Source organism: Cavia porcellus, unplaced genomic scaffold (genome assembly GCF_034190915.1).
Source record: "Cavia porcellus strain 051 isolate PalLab524CR breed Dunkin Hartley unplaced genomic scaffold, mCavPor4.1 scaffold_7, whole genome shotgun sequence".
Lineage (NCBI taxonomy): Eukaryota > Metazoa > Chordata > Mammalia > Rodentia > Caviidae > Cavia > Cavia porcellus.
In genome coordinates this window covers 16,965,593-16,984,337 of record NW_026947490.1, presented here as the reverse complement: position 1 = coordinate 16,984,337, position 18,745 = coordinate 16,965,593, and the positions used below count along the sequence as shown (strand labels likewise).

The 18,745-nt window shown below is 53.4% G+C and overlaps 2 protein-coding genes across 8 annotated transcripts; one reads left to right on the top strand and one right to left on the bottom strand.

The window, feature by feature from the left end:
- Positions 1-2,925: 2,925 nt before the first annotated feature.
- Positions 2,926-13,961, bottom strand: Spred3 (sprouty related EVH1 domain containing 3). 7 transcript variants are annotated; one of them, XM_013149893.3, is made up of 6 exons: positions 13,683-13,961; positions 13,380-13,518; positions 10,281-10,449; positions 10,113-10,186; positions 7,653-7,793; positions 2,926-6,421 (listed from the first exon to the last, which is right to left on the bottom strand). In XM_013149893.3, exons 1-6 carry the CDS (start codon positions 13,685-13,687, stop codon positions 5,756-5,758), a joined length of 1,194 nt encoding a protein of 397 aa, XP_013005347.1. In that variant the 5' UTR covers positions 13,688-13,961; the 3' UTR covers positions 2,926-5,755. The 7 variants fall into 7 exon arrangements, with proteins under 7 accessions (XP_013005347.1, XP_013005350.1, XP_023419797.1 ...); XM_013149896.3 differs by lacking the exon at positions 13,683-13,961 and adding an exon at positions 11,784-11,964; XM_023564029.2 differs by lacking the exon at positions 13,683-13,961 and adding an exon at positions 11,877-11,964 and having other exon boundaries at positions 13,380-13,512.
- A 13-nt stretch (positions 13,962-13,974) lies between these two features.
- Ggn (gametogenetin) lies at positions 13,975-18,407 on the top strand. The gene is made up of 3 exons (XM_063252689.1): positions 13,975-14,409; positions 15,296-17,373; positions 18,195-18,407. Exons 2-3 carry the CDS (start codon positions 15,299-15,301, stop codon positions 18,310-18,312), a joined length of 2,193 nt encoding a protein of 730 aa, XP_063108759.1. The 5' UTR covers positions 13,975-14,409; positions 15,296-15,298; the 3' UTR covers positions 18,313-18,407.
- Positions 18,408-18,745: the final 338 nt, after the last annotated feature.

Here is an 18,745-nt window from a genome sequence, read left to right as displayed (position 1 = left end):
ACTAGGGCTTGGGATTTAGCTCAGCAGGGATAAGCGCCTGCCTGGCAAGCACAAGGTTGTGAGTTCAATCCCTGATTTTAAAAAAAAAAATTGTCTAAAAAAAGCGGGGGGGCTGGGGATTTAGCTCAGCGGCATAAGCACCTGCCTTGCAAGCAGGCATTTGTGAGTTCGATCCCCGGTACCGATAAAAAAAAAAAAAAAAAAAGAACAAATAATTTTTTTAAAAGAACCGGGCGTGGTGGCACACTCCTGTAATCCTAGCACTCAGGAGGCTGAGACAGGAGGATCGTTGCAAGTTCGAGACCAGCCTGGGCTACAAAGTGAGTCCAAGGCCAGCCTGAACTGCGTAATGAGACCTTGTCTCAAAAAGACAAAAAAAAGGGGGGTGGGGTGGGGATTTAGCTCAGCAGCATAAGCTCCTGCCTTGTAAGCAGGCAGTCGTGAGTTCAATCCCCAGTACTGATAAAAAGGAAAAAGACAAAAAAAAAAAAAAGACAACTAATACACTGAGCATTTAATGTCTACTACTAAGCTAAATCTTATTCTGCATTTTACAGAGGAATTTTATGGAAAATCATAGTTACAGTAAATTCATAGTGGTGCCAGGACTCAATAGTTACTTCCAAATTCCAAATTTTAACCACTGAGCATAGTTACTACTGCCAATGAGTGTGTTGCTATATTTTGCTATATTTTGTTCCAGTTCTTATATCTCCTTGATTGTCCTCATTTCTGGGAGTAGGAGTGGGCTGGGAGCCCCAGGAACTCAGGAAAGAACAGGGCCAGAATTTATTTATCAGGGGCAGACTCTGCTCAGAATCCAGTGCCTCTATACTCCTGCCTACCCCAAATCTGGCACTCATGGGGACGTTTATTAACCCAAATCAAACATTAAAAATTGCTCAACTTGGGGATGGTTGTACATCCCTGTAAGCTCAGCAGTCTGGGATGGACAGCAGGCTGGAAAGTTCAAGCCCAGCCTGGGCAACTTAGTGACTTAGGAAGACACTATTTCAGGAAATAAAGACTGAGGATAGGGTTTAGCACAAAGGCCGGGGGTTTGATACCCAGTAACATAGACACACACACACACACACACACACACACACACACACACACGGTGCTCATTCCAAAAATTTGTACTCCATTTGTTTGTCTAGTACTTGAACCTGGCACATGCTAAGCACATACTCTCCCACTGAGCTCTAAACTGTATCACCAGGTTTGATTCCTTTCTTTTTTTTTTTTTTTTTTTTGTCTTTTTCCTTTTTTTATCGGTACCGGGGATCAAACTCACGACTGCCTGCTTGCAAGGCAGGCGCTTCTGCCGCTGAGCTAAATCCCCAGCCACTGATTCCTTTCTTTATATCAAACCCCATATACAAATCTGTGAGCTCTACCTTCAAACTACAAAGTGAGCTGGGTGTGTAGTGCACACCTGTAATCCCAGAACTCAGAAGCCTGTGGCAGTAAGATTTCTATGCGTTCAAGGCCAGCCTGGACACAGAATGAGTCCAAAGCCAGCTTGAAATACCTACAAAGACCCATTTTAACCACCCCCACACACCCTCTGACACACGCATATGCTATGGTGGAAAAATGTGTTTAAATTTTAAAAATGTATTACAGTGAAACACACGTTGCCATCAGTCTCCCTCAAGGCAAAATACTCTGCCTAGCTTTGAACACACTTATCTCATTATTCTTGTACTTTCTGAAGCAGTTCTAGAAGCCCTTTTTCTTGGATGTCTTTCGTTGCACAGTCATGGCTGCCTAGATGTCCTGAACTGATCCAAAATGTTTACCTTTTATGGTCATTTTGACTCTGGAGCAGAGCCAGAATTCACAGTTGCCAGATCTGGTAAATAAGGTAGATAACAGCACGTTGTAATGTTTTATGAGTTTGTTGGATGGCACTTGGCAACAGCATTCACTGTATTTTTGATCACACCTCATAAAGACACTTCTGGAAGAGGACTTCCAAAACTGCTTCAGAAAGTGACAAAGCATTGGGATAAATGTGTTCAAAATGAGCAGTCAATTCTGAGGGGGTATTAATGCCAATTTGTCTATTACTGTAATAATTTTTAAAAAGCATAGACATTTACCCTATTTTTCAATGTGCCCTTGTAGATCAGTACCGCTGCCTTCTCTCTGCTCCCCTGCCCTCCTCCTGGTCTCACCCACCATTGTCTCCTGCTGGGCAATCGCAGCAGCCTTCCCTGTCACCCAGCCCCTCCTCCAAGTGTCTGACAGCCTGTGAATCAGTGAGTCAGAGTCCTGTGGCTCTAGCTCAGGGTAAAAGCCAAAGTCCGAACAATGACTGCAGGGTCCCACAGATCTGTCCTGCCACCTCTCTGCCCTCTTCATCACCTTTCTTCATCCCTTCTAGATACTCTAGCTCCCTAGCTGTTTCTCAAACAGACAGGCAAGCTCCTACCTTGGGCCCTAGTGTTGGCTGTTCTATTTACGTGGAATGCTCTTCCCTGCAGACAGGCATGGACCCTTTACTTCCTTCATGGCTTTATTAAAATAACTATTGAATGAGAGCTAACCTGGCCACTCTGGCGAAGAGTGCCTATACCCCTTGTGCTCACTTTACTCATCCACTATGTATATGACATTTTTAACAGATTAAGTCACCTACTTAATGTGTCCCTCTCCCCAATACACAGTTTATAAACTCCTGTGTGAAGGATTTTTGTCTGTTCTGTGCATTGCTTTACCCCCAATGCTTACTACAGGCCCTGGCACATAACAGGTACACAATGAATGTACTTGCCGAGTGCCTGCATATAGGGAACTCAGCAGGACAGTTGGCTTGAGACTGAAGGATGTGGAAGGGGAGGGAGAAATGAGATAAGTGGTTAGTGTGTCACCTTTGCAAGTGGACAAAGCACGGCAACAAAAATAAAGAACACAGACTGAGACTTTGTCACAGACATTTCTTGGAATGGATCTCATGCCCCCCTCCCCCATGACAAGGCTGAGACTTTGGCCCCCATCTTCCCAGCCTGCACTGATGCTAACAATATTGAGGTCACAGACTGGCTTGGAATCAAGATCAGGAAGATAAATGTTGTGGTGCCACCCCCAAGTCTGGGGGCCAAGCATCCAATCTGAGGGGCAAGCAGCTGGAAAATTGTGCCTGGGGGTTCCAGGGTCTGAGGTCTTCCTGGCTCCCAGGGCAGCCCTCCATGTACCCCTGATTTGGGGGCCATAAAGGGTAATCATGGATCAGAGGTGGGTATCAGCAGGGAGCGGGACTGGGAGACCTGGCAGAGGCGGTGCTGGGGGTGGGGTCTAGAGAACCTTCCCCAACCCCCACCACTCCATCCAAAGATCCCGCAGCACCATGCACACTCTGGTCCCCTGTCCCACCCCTCCCTAAAACGAGGTAGGTTAAGAATAGAGCTCCCCCCCCCGCCCACAATGGGAGGGGGAGACCGAGGCACAGAGAGGGGGATGGGGACCCAAGCTGCCCCAGCCCCCAGTCCCTCCGCCCTCAGCTCTGGTGGGTCTGACAGTGATGAGAGCTGGGCAGAGTGGAAATGGGAGGGACACCCTCCCTTCTCTCACCCATCCCAGGGTCTGATTGGGAGAGCTGAGTCTCACAGGTTCCGGATGCAATAAATAGTTAATAATTTAAAAGAATCCATAAGAGGATCTATCCCTTGAACTTCCCAAGGCCATCCAAATCTGGGTAAAGAAGAAAGGTATGCACATTTCCAGATGTTTAGGGGCCAGGTGCAGGTCCCAAGCCTGTGGAATAATTGAGACCGTCTCACTCCAAGAACTTAGCGCCCACCATTCAGGACACCAGATCTTAGGTATCCTGAACATGTCATTCTCCCCAAAAGGGGAGCCTTATAGGGCCACAGAATGAGCTTTCAAAAGCAATTCCTGACTGAGATGGAAGAGGTTAATGGAAGGATGAACTTGGGCCTGGGTTAGGGCTCAAGGTCGAGTTTGGAGGATGACAGGGCTTCCCACAGAGTTGTAGCTAGTCCAGAAGGTGTCTATGTGCAAATCAGAAAAAGGCAGGCCTTCTTCTGAAGGCTTAGTGAGGCCGGCGGCCTTTGCTGTGTCCCAGGCACCACCACAGCTGTGTGCTTCTGCTTAGCCAACAGCCTGTAGTATTATCTGTAGTGGTGCTGGGCCCTATAGGTGAAAATGGGGAGTTCCAGGGGATTTGGGAATACAGGAATCTGAGTTCAGAATTACTGGGCTTTCCTCATACAATGAAGGGCAATTCTGAGGATTGCTAGGGACTTGAGCTATGGTCCTTGGGACCAGAATTCCAGAGTCTGGAAACTTGGGGCTTCAGGAGGCCACAGAAAGCAGAATTCAAGGGACAATAGTTAGAAGATTCATGAGTCGGGACTGGGGAATCAGTGTAGAGGCATTTTGGGGTTTCATAGGCTACAGAAGTTTGAGGTGATAGAAACCTGGAATATAAAGGTACTAGGGCTCTGGAAAATCTTAGATCTGAATGTCTCTAGCATAGAGGAACCAAGATCTTAGATCAGGAACAATTCCAATGTTGTGGGGCTTGAATCCTGTAGCTGAGGGGTCAGTGGCATCTTGGAGTCTTGGATCCAGTGCTCTTAAAGCACCCTAGGGTCACTCAGGAGCTGAGGGCCAAGGGATCAGAGGTCTGTGTTGCCATGATCATTGGACATGAGGGATGTGGGGCTAGAAGGAAGCCAGAGATTGATTCTGGGACATTTTGGGTCTCAAAATCCTGTTCCACTGGGACTGGAAGAGGGCTATTTGAGGACTTGAGACCAGTGTCTTGGCCTGAGGTGCTAGTGGCCTGTAGTCATACAGCTGGGGTAACAGGCACCTCAGAATCCATACATGAGAAACAAAACTACCAAGAACACTGGTTTGTGGTGAATGGGGGTACACAGAGATCTTCAGAGAATCTAGGGGTCTGGTATCTGGAGCCTGGCTTAGGTTGGGATAGGCCTCCCAAATCACTTTGCTCGGAGAACATCTCATTTGAGCACATCCAAGGACTCCATACATCTTAAGTCTGCTATCTTATAGCATCTGGAGTCATCTGAATATCTTGATGTCCTGGATTGAAGGTTAGGTCTGTGGGGACTCATGAGTGGGTGGGCTCTAGGTCAGTGTCTGGTGATTCCAAATGGTATCGGAGTCTCAAACCCAGGAGGGTTTGGTGTCTCAAGGATCCTGGGGCTACAGAATATGTCAGATGTGGGTACATTAGGTCTCAGGTGAACATTCAGGGACCATTTGGGGGTGGTTCTGCATCCTCTGGTCACAAGATCTAGGAGTAAGTGGTTACGGGTAAGCTTAGGTATTAGCAACTCCTGACTGATTCTGGGGTTGTAGTCTAAGAGTTCATGGTGCCAGGTATGGCAGGGGTCTGCATTGGACATGTGGACAGAGTCAAGAGTTTGATGTCCCAGTGCCTCTCTGGGAATTTGTATATTCCCCAGGGCCCTCTGAGATGCAGAGTCTGGAGATGTCAGGAGTCTCCTCAGTAGGGAAGATGGATGGAGAACCCAGAACTCAGAATCCTCGACAGACATCCTAATGATGCTGGGTCTAGAGTCACTCAGTCCTAGATTTGGGGCCCAGTTCCAGGTCTGGGATCTCTCAGTCCAAACTCAAGCTCCAAGTTCCACATGTGCCTAGGTTTGAGTTTTAGGTTCAAATCTTGTCTAGGATCCTGGACCCTCAATGCTGGATCCTTGGTCTCGCCACCAGACCCACCAGGCAGTCCTCACCGTGCCGCCTCTTCGTGGCGACCCCCACAGCCGGCACAGCCACACCGAGCTGCAACCCAGTGGCACGCGCGCAGGGGTGCATAGCAGCAGAGGCAGGGCACAGCCAGCGACAGTGCAGCCAGCGCAGCCCAACGCGCAGCAGGACGCGGATGGCCCGGCTCGCAGGCACATGGGTCCGAGAAGTCGCCCTCTGCGTCTGACAGGCAGTGGTAGAGCAAGCTCTCGGCGCACCACAGGCAGCTGAGACGTCGCACCAGCAGGCGACCCGGATCCGGGGCCTCAGCGCAACGGCCCCCACGCCCGTCTGCGCGGCGGCGGAACAGGGCTCGGCAGTGCACACAGCGTGCAGCCTCCTCCGCCTCTGGGGAGGCCTTGGCAGGTGCAGGGGTGGGGCCCGGGCCCGGGGGTGGGCGAGCTGGAGGTGCTGGGGGCATAGACTCGGTAAGAGGGGCAGATAATGATATTGGGGGACCCAGGGCCGCGCCTCTCAACGTGCCAGTCTTGGCAAAGCGTACAACACAGGTGGACAGGGCGAGGGGCGCCGGTGGTCCAGAGCGCCGGTAATCCTCATAGCCGCGGCCACCCCAGCCCAGACCTCCTGCCCCGACCACAGGCTCTGAGGGTTCTGGAATCCCCGTGAACGGTAGTAGCGGTGGGTAGCTCTGCAGGGCAAGGAGATTTAGTTAGTGAGACCTGTGACTCACCCACTGCCACCACAATCTATCTCAGTCTCTGAAGAACCTAGAAGCTGGCTCCCAGTGACCCACGACTGGGAAGCTGAAGCAGGAGGATCATGAATTCGAGCACAGCCTGGGCAACTCAGTGACTTACGGAGACTCAGTCTCAAAATTAAATTAAAAATGAAAGAGCAGAAGATGGGAGGTAGCTCAGCATAAAGGCCCTAGGTTCATTTCTCAGTGCCGCTAAAAATTAATAAATAAACAAATAAAAACAAAACTCCCAGACCCAGCTACAGCCCTCAGACTTCCAAGGATTCTGCTCCTAAAATCCTTCTGAGTTCAGGATTCAGACTTCCAAGACCACAGCTTGCTCCACATTCAAGATGTCTCACTGGAGCTGGGGATTTAGCTCAGCGGCATAAGCTCCTGCCTTGCAAGCAGGCAGTCGTGAGTTCGATCCCCGGTACCGATAAAAACGAAAAAGACAAAAAAAAAAAAAAAAAAAAAGATGTCTCACCTTCTCTTCCCAAGACATGTGAAGGAATCCAGACACCAGTCCATACCTTGAAGATCTAGGTCTTAGTGGCTTAAGGCTCTCAGTTCTGCCACTCAAGAGCCAGGGGTCCCAGCCTCAGCGTCTTCAGGTCCTGAAATTCTGGACCTTGGCCACCTCAGAAGGGAATCAGTCCCTGGGCCCCTTTTACCCTTTGGAGTTGAGCTTCCCTATGTAAACTAAGCAGTCTTTTGTTCTGGTTTGTTGTTTTGGTCTGTTTTTTGAGACAGGGCCTTAGTTCAGGCTGGTCTTGAACTCACTATGTAGCCCAGGCTAGTCTGGCACTCAGCAATCCTCCTATCTCAGCCTCCAGGCTGCTAGGATTACAAGTGTGTACTACCATGCCAAACTAAACAGTTCTAAGGAGCCTTCCCATGAGTATCAGCCTCTTCTAATATACCCAGAAAATTGCCCAGGTCATCCCCCAAGCCTTTCTGAAATTCAAGAACTCCCCCAAATCTCAGAGTGCAGAAAACATCTGGAAGCCTCTCCTCAACCCTTGGAGAATCTCAGGCCCCTCTCCCCACCCCACTCAGCAGTCAAATCGGCCATTCCCTGTGATCTGTGTATCTTTTCTCACACTGCTGGGCCTCAGCTCCAACCCCACTAGGGACCCCGAGCCAGTCTCCATTCCACCCAGACTTCCGCTGGGGGTCATACCTGAGCCAAGGAGCTGCGGCGCTGGGGGGGCGTGGTCGGCAGGAAGGCAGAGGCGGACTCCACGGTGACAATGGGGGCTCCAGCGGTGGGAGGCGTCTCCTGGCGGCTGTGACTGGAGGAGGAGTCGCTGTCCACGTGGGACTGGAGGGGAGATAGGCGACCTCAGTGTAAAGAGTCCTTCCCCAACAGCCCGTGCCCCCACAAAATCTCCCTCCCATTGAGAGCAAGGGCTCTGGGGCCGCGCAGGCCTGGGTTTAAGTCCCTCTCACCTCAGAGCTCACCTCTGAGCCTCAGTTTCCTCCTCTGTAAAATGGGGATCATAATAGTACCTATTGGTAAGGATGTGATTAGGACCCATTGTAAAGGGCACAGAGCGTGCCCGAAGTACAGGAAGAGCTGAAAATGGTGGTTATTATTATTAGATTCCTCTTCTTTTTTTTTTTTTTTTTTTTGGTCTTTTTCTTTTTTATTGGTACCAGGGATCGAACTCACAACCACACACTTGCAAGGCAGGCGCTTATGCCGCTGAGCTAAATCCCCAGCCCCTAGATTCTTCTTCTTAACTGCTCAGCTCACAGAGCTACAGAATGCCAAACGGTCTTCTGGCTTCTCCCTCTCCCTTGGCCATTCAGTCACCTTCCTACTTCATTCCCACCACCACACCCTTTGGGGACCCTCACTCCCACCATGCTCTCCTTCCTATCCAAATCAGGCTCTAGCTGAAGCATCACTTCTCAGATCTTTAGTTTTTCTTTCTGTAACCCAACCAAGAACTTTGCTGCATCTGTCCATTGCCTTCAGTATACATCTCTGAGCACCATGACACGCAGGACACAAGGCCACTGTACAGGTCTGAGCCAGAGCAAAGCATCTTTTGAATAAGAGCACCAAAGACAAGAACTGCCTATGCCCCACCTCGACTTCCCATTATCCTGAGATTCTCCCCCTTTTCACCCTGGGAACCAACTCCATTCCTCCAGGTAGTCTTAGCAGTTCCCATTGTGACCAGCAAGTAGCAAAATGTACCCAACATTCTGTGCATTCTTTCATTCATTCAATTTATCCAGTATGTTTACTGAACACTTATGGTATACAAGGCACTGTTTTAGGCACTGGATATGCAACAACACACCAACAAAAGATCCTTGCCTCTGGGAGAGAGGCATTACACCAATAGATAGGAAAACTGTCTTCATGGCCCACACCCAGTAGCAAGGGACAGAGTGGAAGGATTGCCTAGAGTGCAAGGCCTGCCTGGGCTACGCAGTGAGTTCAAGGCTAGCCTGAATGCTATAGAGACCTTGTCTCACAAAAGAAAAAGAAAGAAAAGAAAAGAAATAGAGGCATTGGGACATGGGAAAGGGTGTTCCAGACAAAAGAAATAGCTAATGCAAAGGGTTAAAGACAGGAATGTGCTCAGAATGTGTTAGGAGTGAGAGTAAGGAGGTCAGGGTGGCTGCAGCAGCATGAGTGGGAGGACAGGACCCTGGGACCAGACGGTGTGGGATGTCAGGTGTCACTGTAAGGACTTCATCCCTTACCTTTAGTGAGCAGGAGCCCTGGGAGAGTTCTGAGAAAAGGAGGGCTGTGATCTAACTCAATAATCATTGGAGCCCCCAGGCTGTGGGGAGGGATCAGAGAGTTGGGGGTAAGGTGGAGCTGGGGGGTGACAACCAGAAGCTGCGGAGACAGTCCAGGTAGGAGATGAGGCTGGACGGTACCAGGTATGACTATCGTGAAAGTAAAGCCATATTCACTAACAACATACTAAGAAGCATAAAAAATAAAAGGAGTCAAGGATGATGCTAAGGTTTGGAGCTTGAGTACCTGGTACACAAAGTTGTCATTCATGTCATCCTTAATATACTTTCTCCTTTTTTCTTTTGTAGTACTGGGAATAGAATCCAGAGCCTCACACATGCTAGGCAAGTGCTCAACCCCTGAGGTGCACCTCCAGCCCCATTTTCTTTTAATAGTTTGTTGTTGTTTGTTTTTGAGACAGGGTTTTGCTATGTAGCCCAGGCTGGCCTTCAACTCACAGCAATTCTCCTGCCTCAGCCTTCTGAGTGCTGGGATTACAGGCATGCACCACCATGCCCAGCCCCTTTACTTTTAAAATTTATTTATTTTTAAAGTCTATTATTTTTCTCTTGCTTTTCCACATGACACTAAAAGTTCCAAGAAGAAAGAAACTTTGTTTTACCCAATGATATATTCTCAGCATCTAAAAAAACATTGCCTGGTATCCAGGAGGTGCTTAATAAGTACTGGTAAATGAATGTGTGAATCACTATAGAAGAGCAAAACTAGATTAACTGAGATCAAATTGACATTAATAGTATAGGCTTAATTTTGTGTCCCCAGCGTGCGTCCTGGTGCTGGCACAGTAGGTGCTCACAAATGTTCTATAGACCAGGAACCACTCCCTTCTCTCCCAGCAGGGAGGCAGCCCAGACTCACCGTCAGAGGGCAGGGGGTCTCTGCAGTGTCCTGAGAGGGGGAGGAGGAGGAGGAAGAGGAAGGGGTGAGCGAGCCTGGGCAGGGAGAGAGGCAGAGTGAGTCCCGGGCCCAGCTTCTCCTACCCCTTCCCGAGCCCAAGTGCCTATCATTTATTGCACTCACACTCACCTCGGCCCAGGGCGGCCAGGGCAGCCAGTAGGCTCTTCTGGAATTCATCAGCCTCAGCAGGACTCTGAAACGTCAACCCAAACTTGCAGTCACCCAAGCTCCAGTGGTGGAAGATGGGGTTCACTTTGTTGTAAACCAAGCCTGGTCTCAGGGTGCATTCCAAGGTAGTCTGAGGGGCAGGAAGGTCTGGGTCAGACACTCCTTCCCCACCCTGTGACTCCCCGGCGGCAGGGTTTCTGCATACTCCAGCAACCTTCCAACCTTGTTGCCCAATCCCAAGTGTACCCGGTTCCCTGATATCTCAGGACAACTCCCCAATTTTATGGAACCAGCTCCATTCCTCCAGGTATCCTGGATATTAGGATGCCTCTGGGAGAGAGGCATTACACCAATATTCTCTAAAATCCCCAATCCCCATATTTTTCTAGCATCTTCCTTTAGTGCCCCGGAAAGAACCCCCAAACTTAGCCTAAAAAAATCATTAACCTCTTTCTGATAACCAACTATTCCTCCTTTTGACTCAACAGTATTCTTCGGACTTTACTGAACATGTCAACATATTACACTTAACCCCCTTCTAAAGCCTCAATAATTTTTTGTAATCTTACCCCAAAAGCATTCTGATTACACTTCTTCTGATGCCCTCAATGTTGCTCTGACACCTTAGCTGTTCCCTCATACCCCTGCCTAACATCACCTCAGTCCTCCATACTGCTCATTCCACCTTTCCAAATCCCACATCATTCATTCCCTGAGTTGAAATGTAACCCTTCCACCAACTCTTTTTGCTTTTCTCTTCTTTTATTTTTCGTCCCTCTTCCTTTTTGACTGGATTTTGCTGTATGCCCCAGGTTAGGCTGGAATTCAAAATCCTCCTGCCTCAGCCTTTTGAGTGCCAGGTTTAAACAAGTGTGTGCTACCACACCAGCCAGTCTCCCCAGCCTTCTCAAAACAATACAAATCTTCCTTCTACATTCTCTTTCCAAATCCTACCAGACAGGCCCATTATTCCTGCTGAATGTGCAATGCCTGCCTGGCTGTGAGGTCCTGAGTTTGATCCCCAATACCCTCAAAAAATAAAGTCTCCTTCTTGCAGAACCCAAACTGACATTTCCAAGCAGACCCCCAGCAAATGTCTCCAGATACTTAGGGCAGACAGGAGTCACTCTCGTGGTGTAGGGCCATGGGAGGGTTCTGAGAGAAGGATATGATCTGGGGGGGAGGGTGAGCAGGGCTTCTGTGAAACAGACTGAGGTTGGGTGGGGGAGCAAAAGGGGAGTAGGGAGACCAGTAAAGAGGGACCAGCAGGAGATGCAGTGGGCAGAATCTGCCTGACACCCCTCACACTCCAGAAATTCCCAGCTCTTCTCCCTAGGACAGATATTCACTCCCACACTCAGCACAACCCCAGGCCAGGAGAAGTCCTGACTCTCCTCTGCCTCCCAGCCCCATTCCCCTGCCACCCCAGGGTCCCAACCGACCCCACGCCCCAGGGTGGCTCACTTTCTGGTCCCGGAGGCGCTCCCCGTGGATGACGTAGTGCCCCTGGTGGGCCCCCCCCTCGGGCCTGGCCCCTCGGACCCGACACACGCTCACCTGGCTGAGGCCCCCGCCCCCCACAGGCAGCCAGCCCCCACTGGAGTCATCTCGGGCCATCACCACGGCTCGGACCCGCACCATGTACCTGGAGGAGGTGAGGAGCACAGGCACAACAGTCAGTGACCCCCAAATCCTGCTCTCCCGTTCAGTGTTCTCCTAAACCTGGTTTTCCCCCTATCTTTGTCTTTTACATCTGGACTCACTGCACCCTTGGCCACCAACACCCCTCAGGCCCACTTTCTTCTAGTATGGCTTTTTTTCCCCCCTATGATATCTCTTCTTATGTCTACCTTTTTTCCCACAATTATCTCTTCTCTCCATAGCCACCTTTCCCCCATCTTTCCCATCCCCACCTCCACAGCCTGGGCCTTCTACTTCCCCTCCCCCTCCTGCTCATCTCTTCAACCCTGTCTCCTTTCCTCTCTGCACATACCCACAGCTCCACCCATGTCCCCCCTCGCAGCAGGGTTCCTGCGCATATGTATTTTCTCGAAGCCCATCAACTCAGCTCCCATTCCTCCAACACTGCCTCCGCACCCTGTCGCCCAGGCCACTGGCTGGGTGAGAAACCTTGGCTGTCTTCCCCCCACCCCTTCCCGGATTTATGAATGAGACCGGATGCAAAGCTCACTGAGTCACCCAGCAACGGGGAGATGGGCAGGGAGAGAACCAGAAATGGCCAGAAAGAGGCCGAGAGATGGAGGCTAAGGAAGCCAGAAATGGGCGAACGAAGAGATCTTGGGAGCATTTCATTCACAAAAATCAATTCTGCTCCTTCAAGTCCCAGCCAAAGGAAGCGAAGGGAGAGAGATGAGGGAATTGATTCCCCCTCTCCAGCACCCTTCAGAAACACTTTACCCCGCCCCCCAGCTCAAGGGGACCTAGCCTTCTGCCCAGTAATCGGGATTAGCGTCCACCCAGCGCAGGGATCCCGGCGTCCCAACCTTAGAGACCCAAGACACGAGTTCTAGCCCCCTCCCCCACCTCCAGGGTGCCGGGTTTCCCCAGTCCTTCGAGAGGGAAAGGGGCAGCCGCAGCGCCCCCAGCCCCCTTTTCTCAATGGGATGGGATTTTGTGAATGAGCAGTCACGTGACGCTGCTTCCTTTGTCCGCCCGCCTCCCCCGACAACAGGTGAAGCAGGGAAAGAGGGCAGGGGTCCCCCCCCAGGGCCTAGCTGGGATGGGGCACCGAGATTTCAGGGCACCCTATGCTCCCCACACATCTGTGTTCCCAGGAGGAGTGGTCTTTGAAGTTTCTCAATGATGAGGGTCCAGGACGAAAATTTGTGAATGGGGCGTCTTCGGACGAAGTCCAGGACCCCAAATGGAGACTGGTAGCCTAAATGGCTGCCGCGCAGTTTAGGGGCCACCACCCCCTGGCCCTCCCGGGGGGTCCGCGAAGGGCCAGGGTGCACAGCAGGCGCGGCGCGTTCCTGGCCGCCCCCTCTTCGGGTCCGGCTGTCCGGCAGCCCCCGCCCCCTCGCCGCCCTCGGCACCTGCCTGGGAGGCTCCGGCCGGGCTCCGAGCGGCGGCGACGCGGCCTCCTCCTCCTCCTCCTGCTCCCTCCAGCTCCCTCGCTGGCTCCGGCGGCGCTGGAGACGGGCACCGGGAGCCGGGGCGAGGGGGGAGGAGGGGGAACCTGGAGGACGGGTGGGGGGGAGGGGGCGGTTGGGGGAGGGGTGAGAGCGAGACGGGCGCGCTTGCCCGCTGGGTCCTAAAGCCCGGCACAAGCTCCAAGAAATAACCCCCAACCCCCTTTTCCTCAGGATCCAGAGGAGATCCCCCAGTTTCCCACTTCTTCACCTCATTGGTCCCTGGTGAGGACGAGGAGGGCACAAGGATAGAGCCTGGTCTCTGGACTCCAAAGAGGGTGGTCTAGGATTTGAGCTAAATGGGAGAGGTCGAACCCTGGCAGAGTTCGAAAAGCTGTGGGACAAGCAGATGCCTCCCCAGGGGGCGGGATCGGAGGGTCTGAGTGAGGACCCTGCAAGAGGGTGCGTCAAGAAAGGGGCGGGCCCACGGTGGATAGGTTTGGGAGCGCCGAGGAGAGTCAACCTTGAAGAGAGGCAGCCAATCCTAAAAAGGCGGAGCTTTAGAATACATTCCCTTATGGGCGGGGCAGATGAAAGCGCTCCCCCCCAAAAAAGGAGGAGCTAAGTAGCCAGGTTCGCTGTGGGCGGGGCTTTGGGAGAGACTACCGGAGAGGGGCGGAGCATTAAAAAGAGGAAGGACTAAAGAGAACCTTCTAAAAGGGTGGGGCTGAGGACTCGAAGGCTGGGGACTAGAAAAAAGACACCCAAATATTTCAAAGGGGGAGCCAGGTCGGTAAAGGGCTTGGCGCAAACAGGCTCAGGAGGCATGGCCTCGAGCCAGGAGGCGGGGCCTAGGTCTCAGAGTCCGCTGGAGCTGTCTCGCTCGCGTAGCTTCACCGCATCCCGGTTCTTTTCCGTTATTTTCTGCTACGGCCGTTCCCCGCCCTATCCTGGGCCCAGGGGGCTGCGATCTGAACTTGGGTCGGCTGGAGGAGTCAGTGAGTGGAGTCTTGTGGGTGAAGGAGCCGAGGCAGAGTTCGAGGAGGGCTGGAGTCTGAATCTAGAGAGGGCAGTGGGAAGAGTTTAGGAGTGAGGCTTGAGAATCTGCCCGTCTGCGAATGATCCACAGAGAGGGAGGGCGAGTGGAGGCCTAGACTGAGCACTGAGAGATTAGCACGATCAGAATACTTGGTATAGTACTTGCTTGATAGAGGCGGGGCCAAGCTGGGGTAGAGGTTTGCAGTGATGAAGGTCTACTCCCTGAAAATCAGGGTGGGGCCCAGTTCTTCGGAGACTGTTTAGAGAGCAGGGACAAAAGCTTGAGCTTCTAGACACTACCATCATTAGCAGTGTGGCCTGAGAGACCGACTGGACAACTGGCAAGATGAGTCTTTTTTTTTTTTTTTTTTTTCCTGCGGTACCAGGGCTTGAGCCTGGGGCCTTCACATTGAGGTACATCTCCAGCTTTATAAAAACATTTTGGAGTAGGTGGATAAGTTGCCCAGGCTGGGCTTAAATTTGCGATCTTCCTGCCTCAGCCTTCCAGAGGACTGGAATTACAGATGTAAGCCACCGCCTGGAGACCCAGGCATGGCTAACAGTAGAGATGTGATTTAAACCAAGGAAAACAAGATAGAGCATTAATACATAAAGGGATTGGGAGTCTAGTATCTGAACAGCGGTATGAGGGGCCGTGAGAAAATAGACAGGAGCTATGAGACTCAGGGGAACAGGTGACTAGCGACCAGCGCTGAGTGAATATTGGAGGACAGGGGCGGAGCCAACGCAGACCGGGAAGTTCAAGAACAGCCTGCACTTTTGGGTCCCCGCAGCCTTGGCTCATTGACTGGCAGTTTTTCTGATCACAGTTCCCGATCTCTGTAGGAAATGGGGAACGTGCAGTCGGAGCCGTCCGCGGGCGGGGGCTCCCAAAAAGAGCAGGCCTCAAACCGCACCTCTGACTCCCGCCGGACGTCCCTGGTGCAGCCCGAGGTGACCCCCTCCTCCCCGGCAACGCGCCTGGCTCGAGGGCTGGGTGTCTGGTTCCCTGGCAGCTCCGCACCCCCAGTACTCCTGGTACCCCCGGAGCCCCAGGCCTCACCCTCGCCCCTGCCCCTGACCTTAGAACTGCCCTCGCCAGTGACGCCCCCTCCAGAAGAGGCGGCTGTGGCCGCCGTCTCCACAACGCCCCCGCCCCCCGTGGGGTCTCTGCTGCCCGCGCCTTCTAAGTGGCGAAAGCCCACTGGCACTGCGGTGCCCCGAATTCGAGGCCTGCTGGAGGCGAGCCACCGCGGCCAGGGCGACCCTCCCAGCCTCCGCCCGCTGCCGCTGCTGCCCAGGCAACTAACTGAAAAGGACCCTGCCCCGGGAGCCCCAGTCCCAGCTCCGACGCCCCCGGGACCTCGGAAACCGCCACCTCCGCCACCTTCCGACTGGCAGCCCTCGAGCGGTAGTATCACTCCAGCCCTGGTAACCTGCGCCACCGGCCCCACCGACAGCCAGGCCAAGCTCAGCGCCGAGAGCCAGACGGCGGGCGGGGTCCGCGAGGGGGCGCCTCCCCAGGCGGGCGAAGGCGAAATGGCCCGCTCTGCCGCTTCCGAGTCCGGTTTGAGCTTGCTGTGTAAAGTCACGTTCAAGTCGGGGACCACCTTGTCCCCTGCGGCAGCCTCAGCTCCTTTAACAGCCAAAACCTCCCTCGGAGGCGGCAGAAGCGGGGGACTCTTCGCCACCTCGGGCGCCATCTCCTATGCCCAGGTCTTGAAGCAGGGACCCTTGGCGCCTGGAGCTCCTCGACCTACCGGAGAGGTCCCTCGCGGGACACAGGACACCGAGGGCGGGGAAGGAGATGGTGAAGGGTGTTCTGGTCCCCACTCGGCGCCCGAGTCCCACACCCGGGCCCTACCGCCGCCCACCTACACCACCTTTCCAGGCTCGAAACCTAAATTCGACTGGGTGAGCACCCCCGAAGGTCCTGAACGCCACTTCCGCTTCAACGGGACTGGCGGAGGCATCGGGGCGCCCCGACGGCGTGCAGCAGCGCTCTCGGGGCCCTGGGGCTCCCCCCCACCCCCGCGAGGGCAGAAGCACCCAGCTCCGGGGCCCCGGAGGCCAGCACCTGCCCTGTTGGCGCCGCCTATGTTCATCTTCCCGGCGCCCCCCAATGGCGAGGCCGTGCGCCCCGCGCCTCCTGGTCAGCTGCAGTCACCGTCGCCACCGCCGCCGCCACCTCCGCCACCGCCGCCACCTCCACCACCACCGCCACCGCCGCCGCCACCACCACCACCGCCACCGCCCAGGGCACCAGCCACACCACCACCGCCGGTGCCTCCGCCCACATCGCAGTCGCCGGCGACCCAGCAGATACCAACGGCAGTGGCCCGCCAGCCCACTCCGCACCCAAGCCCTGGCCCCAGCCCTGGCCCCGGCACTGGTCCCGACCCCAACCCTGACCCTGACCCCGACTGCGACCCTGGCCCTGGAGAGTCGGCCCCAACTGCTCTTCTACCCTACACAATGGCTGCGGATCAGTCCCTGGCTCCGGTCCCCGTGCGGGCAGTGGCCCCACCCCTATCTCCGGCCCCACCTCCATCTCCATCCCAATCCCCAGCCCCATCTCCAACCCCATCCCCAGCTCCTGCCACCACCACCACCGAGCCATTGACCCCCGGGCCTGTGCCTGTGCCCGCGCCCACCAAGACTCGCACACGCAGGAACAAGGGTTCCCGCACCTCCCGAGGGGCGACCCGTGAAGACCGCACGGCTGGAGTTGGTTCTCGCCAAAAGTCCACAGCAACCACGACTGAGAGCAAGGGCACTGGCAGCAGGGCGGCTCTGGCTGGGGTAGCTAATTCCAGTGCGGTGCGACACTGGCCACCCTTCCAGGTGCTTAACTCTTGTCCCTGCAAGTGTTACTGCCGCCACCAGCCGCACCATCGCCGCCTGCCAAGCAACGTGTCGGCCTGGTGAGAGGAGGTCAGAAAGTGGGAGGAAGGGCAGTTTTGGCAGTCTTGAGTCTAGGCTGATCTTTGACCCTTTTCAGCTGCATCTCAAACCTAGCTGATCTCCAATCCTTCAGCACTGCCAGGGAGCCTGGATCCCACTGACCACCAAGTGGAGAGAGTGTTACCTTGCCCTAGTCCCTTGGAATTCAGATCCCCCAAGCCCACTCTGGCCCTTTTGTTACTCTGGAACCATGAGAAGCTGGACCCATCTAGCCTGACCCTACTCACTGCCATGACTCTGTACCTGTTTGTGGGCAGAGGAAGCATATCCTATACTTTTTAGGGATAGGAAGATGTCTTCCTGAAACCAAAAGGGAGTCAATCAATGTAGGACTCCAGAGATCCTGGACACCTGGAGAAGCCCTGGCCTAACTCCTTGGGACTCTTGTAATTTCTCATTTTAGGACCAATGGCTTTGACCACCAAAGGACACTTATCACCTACCCTTGTGCTGCAAAATCTATTTGATTCCCCAGACCTAGAGGGCACACTGCATCCTCTACTTCCTCTTTACCCCCATACTCAAATCTTTGGATCTAAGCCTGGCTCTGATGGGTACCCTGGTTCAAGATGGGACTCTACCCTGGACCTCTTAGGGCTTCAGTTGGGGCACCCATCGTAACTGTCAAGCCCCTTCCCATTCTACTAGATACATCTCTGTACAAAGCTACCTTTGGGATATCCACACAATCACCAAGAGCTTCTCTATTCAGATGGAGAGTGAAACTCTAGAAGGGGTAAAGGCCTAGTCACAGACCCTGCTGATTCTTCTTTCCTCTCAGGCTGAGCACAACCACCAACCATTTGAGCGAGCCACCCTGGGTCACCACCATCAAGCTGGCTGGCTCCCTTGTAGCTGGGCTGGAGCACTATGACTTGCAGGCCACCCATTCTGACTGAGTTCTGTCTGTTCAACACCCCCTACCTCCCCCTCCATGCCAATAAAGTATCCAGCACACATGGCCACCAGTCACTGCTGTGGGCAGTAGGGTGGGGCAAGGCAGGTTTCACGGGAGGTGGTAGCAAGCCCATGTCCCAGCCCCGACCTTTTGTTTAGCGGGATTATACTGGTAGCCCACAGATTCCATTTCACATATCATTTGAAAAATTATTTAATCCATTTCCAACATTTAAAAAACTGATACTACCTCTTTGCTGAAAACAAAACTGGTACCCTATCCAGCACCCTCATGTGCTCCCAGCTAGTTGAAACAGTCTACCAGGGACCTGTGCTCTCCTGTAAGTCACAGGGCCACTGGGCATGTGTTTGAAACCTGAAGCAAAGGCTACTGGATAGAGGCTGATTGGCTGGAGTGTTACCTCCAGCCTCAAA